Below are 6,327 nucleotides of genomic sequence, written 5' to 3'. Positions count from 1 at the left end.
TAAGAACATGCAAATTAATATGTATTTCAATTCCTCATCAGTCCAAAAATTATAATAAATATTATTTTAATGGTAACTTTTGTGTACATTATATTTACTTTTTCATGGTTACCTATTTGTCATAGGGATTGTAGTAACTTCACAAGGATAATTTCAGTCAAAATCATACCCTTTTGTAGGCATAGAATCATCATGGGGAATTGGTCCAATAGTTTTCTTCAAAGTACACTAGATCAATAAAAAGGTAATAATAGTAATAGTAAATATTAATTAAATCCAACACTATTTATGTGGATCATGAATATACGCATGCGATTACATTGACTGTTTGCATGACTCCATAGGCTCTACCAAACTTCTAGTATAGCCTATCACCCATCTGTTTATAGTATCTATGTGTCTTCCATACACAATCCTTATCATGATTATACCAATCAATTAATCTACATATTTCTTATGCTTTATAAAACAGCCATCGTCTTCCTCCTTCTTCCTCTTCACCAGATTCTTCTTCTTCTGCACATTTGATCCATCAATAAGAGAAAGATCAATCTGTTCCTCGAAGATAGCAACTTGCTCCTTGATTAATACGGTGTCAGGACTCGAAGGGTTTCCGTTTGCTTCAGATTTGCAACATCGAACCAAGGTTTCTTGCATCATTTTACAGCACGTTTGTAGATTTTCCTGTATCTATCGAACCAAGCTAATAAAATGAGCGTTTTTTGCATGAAAAAATATGAATAAAGGTAGAAACTTTGTTCGCTAACTTACAGTTTGATCTGAAGGAATGAAGTTAGTGATGTGGGAAAGACAATCTTGATATGTCAACTGGAGAAAGTCCTCAAGAACACATCTTAGTCCGCTCATGACAATAACACATGGTCGGTACTTGAGAAATTTATAATCTGTACGGAATTCGGCAAGATGCCATTAATGAACGCAAAACATATTATGTGATCGATATACTTAAGATAATGTTGGAGTACATACCCAGAGATGAGGCAAGAAGAAGGTCATTAAGCCTTGAACTTAATTCATCAAGAACAAGATGATTCTTGAAATAGGAATTCAATTCCCAAACGATCAACTCAACGTACGAATGAGGAGTGATTGAATTAAGTTCCCAGCCTAAAGATTCCAGTATTCTCAATTCCATTCTTTGGATTAGCTTTGCTTCAAAAGAATACTCTAGACCTTCCTGCATCAACCACAGGATCCTCGTTAAAATTAAAAGTCGGTTTAAAAATCATACTTTGAAATTATCCTTATAATGTAGTTTTTAAGTTATTATAAGATGATATAATAAATAAATCGATGAAAATATTTTTATTTCTTTCATTTAGCCGTATATATACTAAAGTACTAAACAATGAGTTGTCATCAAAATGAATTGTCACCTGAATTTCATTAAGCGAGGGAGGACTGGTCTCACCAAATTTGATAGCAATCGATAAAGAAGCCACAGAAAGTAACTCCATCATCAAATAATTCCAACCCTTCATCATCAATAGAAACAAATGTTAGTTATAGTATTCATGAGAAACCCTAATCTTTAAATGCTAAAACTTCCCACAACAACCAAACAATGAACATAAAACACGACTTACATGGCATTTATTGATGTAGATGAATCGATCAACATAATTCACAGCGTTTAACACAGTTCCGACACAAAAATTAAACCGCCGGTGAGACTGCATATAAAAAAAAAAAAAAAAAAGGCGAAAACAATTAGACACAATATTAAATCGATCAAAGTTGAAAGAATTTGATTCTTGATTAAAGAACGTACATGAATGAGCCACTGGATCGCTTTGAATCTACAGGTAGCAACGAAAGGATTGCATTCAAGGAGGTTTACGTATCCTGATCCAGGCATATACTTCATTTCCTTTCGTAGACAATTAGCAAACGAGCGTTCACATTCTTCTTTGGTAATATGGTGAACCAAAGTGTTCATTTCCTTTGGCTTATGGTATTGTCGTGTATGTTCAATCACTGGACTCATATCCCATACTTCATCACAAAGAAGAAAGTCGTTTGCATCTTCCAAGATTCCATTTTTACGATCGAACATGGCCTCCTGACAAAGAAGAAACTCATCCATTCCCACTCTCGATTGTGTGTTACGTACAGAAGGTGATGGAGGGGGATAACAATGGCGGATGTGTGTGTGCGTGGGGTGGTTTAAAGCGGTTTGGGGAAGGGTTGTGTTGGTTGAAAAGAAAAGACACGTACCGCATGAAAAGGGTAAATGCAGTGAGTTGTGAGTTTTATGTGTGTTTTTTTTATTGGTTGGTTTTACTGCAGTAAGCAAGTGCGTGAAGAGACACGAGTGTTGATCGGAAAGTGGCGACGTTTTTATTAAACGTGTGGAGACGACTCTTAATGGTGGCAGGTGGGGGCCACGTACAGTCGGGTTCAGACTCAGAATAGATTTTCCGGCGGTTGTTGTAATTAATTCACAAAATCGGCAATTCTTGAAACGATATATTTTTAGTAAATTTGTTTACAATATAATTAGCTTGTAATTAGGCTATAATTAGCCTTGATTTTGGGCTAATCAGAAGGCTTGTTATATTGTTATTGTCTAACAAATCTATGATTTCCTCCATGTTTGCATATCAAAAATGGGCCGACATGAACATATAACAGGCAGCGATACGTCATACGACAGAAATCGAAACACAAAATCAAGTGGGAGTGGATGAGTTTTAATTGTATCTTGATGTCCAAAAGGTTTCTATGCAAAGCTAGAAGCACACTCCTTTAATTATTTTTATTTTTAATTAAATAAATAAAAATTTTAGTTTTAATTAAAAACAAAAGATTTCATTAACTAAAAATAAAAACCATTAGATTACTTAAAAAAAATAACATGACATTAAAAAAAATGTAGAAAATTAGAAAATAAAAAACTAGAAAGTTTAAACTACAACCTGAAATAAATAAATAAATAAATAAATAAAAATCAAATGATTAAGAACTTGGAAAAAAAACTAGAAATTAAAAACGATTAGCGTGATGTTTTTTCACGTCTTCCTTCATCGCCAAAACAAATTGAAGCGCATCTCCGGTCATATTTGACGTGTTCATCGCTAGCACCCTCAGGTCGCTGTCCATTTGTTTTCAACTCTTTCTATTCGAAGCAAGTTCCAAAAATTAGTCCATTCTATCTTTTATGCCTTGCACATTCTTGTCCATTTCTTTCAAGTCATCTGATTCTCACGCTTTGCCCTTGCCTTTGTTTTTTGTTTTTTCCCTTCCCATTGGTCGGGGGTGGTGACACTTGAACGGACTCATCCTCGTTGAGGTCTAAACCAACACGAGCATTCGATGAAGTGTGTTCGGATTCAGAAGTTCTTGACCATTTCGATCATCGCTTGTTTTTAGATTTTGCAATTTTTTGTTGTCTTTGAGTAGATTCCAAACGTCAAAAAACTTGTAAGTCTTCTTTTGCTCTTTTTGGTAAATGTTAAAAGTTTTCTCCAAAATCACATCGTTATTTTCGCCGCTTTTCCATTGTCGTTTCATATTGTTATACAAATCGTTAAACAACAAGACGTCTTTGTTCATCTTTCCACATTTTGAGTAAACTTGATGTTTAGAACGATATGGTTGTAGGTTCAATCCTTTGTGGAACCTAGCTCTAACGCGCATCCAAAAAGGATCATGTTTTTGGTCCCCTCCGGTCTTCGCGTACTCTGAAACGTCAATCTATGATTGTGCTAATACTAACACTTCTTGAGGTTCCCACATTTTAGATTTCGCCTTCTCTTTTCTTTTATTTCCGGGTTGAAATGGTTGAGTTTATGGAACAAATTCTGGTTCAGATTCGGCAATGGGTGTTTGTGGTTGTGATTGTGTTTGTGGAACAAACTCTGGTTGAGAATCAAAAACAAAAGGATCAAAATTTGGGTCAAATTATGGTTGTATTTGTGGAAATAGTTGTGTAGGGTGTTGTGGTTGTTGGGTATGTTGCGGAAAATAGGGAAGCATACCCCCGTAGTGGTAGAAAGGGGGCAAATACACCGGTTGATCGAGTAAAGGTATTGGAGTTGTGGTTTTTCTAGTGGGTGTTTTTTGGTTGGTGGGATTTTTGGAGGATGACATTTTTGTAGGTTTTAGAATGAAGGTGGTAAAAAATGAAGTGTTTGTGAGTTATTTTGGTTAATATGGTAATGTATTTATAGTGTTAGTAAAAAATAAAAATAAAATAAAATAAAATAATTTTTTAAAATTTTGACCGTTTGCAACGGTAAAGAAGATGTGGCCAATCAAGAACGTCCGAGATGCGCTCCCTCCCACAGCTATAGTGCGGCCTCAGCCGCACCTCTACCGCACCCGGGGGGCGGTGTTCGCTCCTACATGGCACTAGACTGTGGCCTCAGCCGCAGCCCACTCTTTTTGGTCTAAGGGTACCACATGTTTCTTTTTTATTTGGAGGTGGGATAATGACTTAAAAGGATAATATATTTTTGATTTATACATATTTAATCAATGAGTTTTTTTTGTCCACGTTACTCTTTCAACTTGTCTAACTGTACACATTTAGTCCTTACGACCGGTTACTTCAGGTAATCCAGAAAAATAACTTAAACGGTAATATATTTCTTATTTTGTACACATTTAGTTTTTAATATTTTTTTAAACATTTAGTCTTTAATATTTTTTTGTTGCAAAATAAGTCATTGTTGTTTTTGTATACATCTAATACTTATGACCGGTATTTTTAGGTTTTTCTTACAACATCCTACGTGGGACAACCATTAGTAAGGTATCCGGGGATGTTCATGATTATGGTCACCACTGCCTCGGCTGCTTGGTTATTTAGTTCTTGTGGTTTGGCTTAGGTCTTGTGATCTAAACGTCAAAACTTCTTCAATTGATCACAAATTTTAACAATTTTTATATCCACACGTTCGTATTTGAGTCTACTACAACTTTCATTTAGATTAATTTCGTTTAAAAGTAATACATTTTTACCTACGATCTTTATATCAATGCGTTCTTTAGTAATACATATTAGATTTATCCTTCAAAAAAAAATTGTTAATGATTTATGTTGTATAAATTAAGGAAAATTGAGTAAACTAACCATTTTAAAATGATATTTTTTTTTCAGTTTTTGAAAAGAATAATAATTTTTTTCTGAATGTTGTATTCCAGATTTCATCTTAAAATTCCAGAGTCTTTTTTTTTGTTTTTTTTCTATTTATTGTTTTCAAATAAATCTTTTTATTTATATCCAAAGTGTTCATTTCAAAGTGTTTAATGTGATGGTTTTTCAACAAAATGTATGATTTTATGTTATAATATTGTATATAGTTCGTGTTTGCTATATTTGTTTAACTTTTTGGAAAGTAAAAAATATTTTTTTTTCTAAATTCAAGAATTATTCATTAGATTTCGGACTTGTTCTTGAAATTCCGGTGTTTTTTTTTACCAAATTCTGAAATTTAAGTTTGGAATCCGAAATGCTGGTCTGAAATTATGAAATGCCAGTCTAACATGTATTTTTTTTTTGTTCGAAAAAATATTTTTTTAGCCTGAAAGTCTAGTTATTACTTGCTAAAAAACAATTTTTTTGATTATTTTCTTGGCATACAAATTAGATTATGGTTAGATTACTTAATATCCCTTAAGTTAATGTTTTTTCTATGTAATATTCCAATATAAGTTGTAGTTAATAACAATTCACATATTAATGTAATAACAATTTTTCTTCGTCACATCTTGTTATATTTTTTAATTTAAAATTATTATTGATGTACTGAAATTGTAGTTTAATTTTTTATTCATGTTATTTTTAATTGACTAAATTATAAAATTTGTTCTTATTATATTGTAGGGTTTTTCCTTTTTATTGTCGTTTCAACCATAAAATAAGAATTTATTACATTTTTTTTTCGACACCATCATACCATCATATTCTTCACATCCTGTCAACTCCTTCCCTAGAAGTTAAATTGGTCGGTTTCATAAACATGAAAATTCCTTCCTCTTGTTTGTATTAACTTGGTGAGTGGATTCAGAAAAAGTAAGAGAATATAAATAAATAACTTACCAACTCTTATGGTTATCTTGCCGCCAGAGACCTCACAGACTTTTTAGCTAGTCTTCCCAAGAAAGAACAACGATCTATAAGCTCGTTGGTGTCATCCTTGAAATTTTGGAGCCTATATCAAAGTATAATTCCTTAAAGAGAATAATTACACCAGTTCTGTAACCCACACAACCTACAAACCATTGGATATCCTTAAGGAAACCACATGGTACATGTGGTCTCCTTGATTATTTTAATCATGCCTTTGTATCTTGGCCTTT

At 33.1% G+C, this 6,327-nt stretch overlaps 1 protein-coding gene across 2 annotated transcripts; it reads right to left on the bottom strand.

Annotated features, from left to right (window-relative positions):
• Positions 1-295: 295 nt before the first annotated feature.
• Positions 296-2,243, bottom strand: LOC145117053 (putative cyclin-D7-1). 2 transcript variants are annotated; one of them, XM_079053359.1, is made up of 6 exons: positions 1,793-2,243; positions 1,608-1,694; positions 1,398-1,496; positions 991-1,198; positions 772-905; positions 296-690 (listed from the first exon to the last, which is right to left on the bottom strand). In XM_079053359.1, the coding sequence occupies exons 1-6, from the start codon at positions 2,105-2,107 to the stop codon at positions 439-441; spliced, it is 1,095 nt and encodes a 364-aa protein (XP_078909485.1). In that variant the 5' UTR covers positions 2,108-2,243; the 3' UTR covers positions 296-438. The 2 variants fall into 2 exon arrangements, with proteins under 2 accessions (XP_078909485.1, XP_078909486.1); XM_079053360.1 differs by having other exon boundaries at positions 296-684.
• Between the last annotated feature and the right edge of the window lie 4,084 nt (positions 2,244-6,327).

The sequence above is a fragment of the Lactuca virosa genome, chromosome 5, assembly GCF_052849685.1.
Source record: "Lactuca virosa cultivar CGN04683 chromosome 5, Lactuca_virosa_CGN04683_v6, whole genome shotgun sequence".
Taxonomy (NCBI): domain Eukaryota; kingdom Viridiplantae; phylum Streptophyta; class Magnoliopsida; order Asterales; family Asteraceae; genus Lactuca; species Lactuca virosa.
This window is presented reverse-complemented; position numbering and strand designations above follow the sequence as displayed.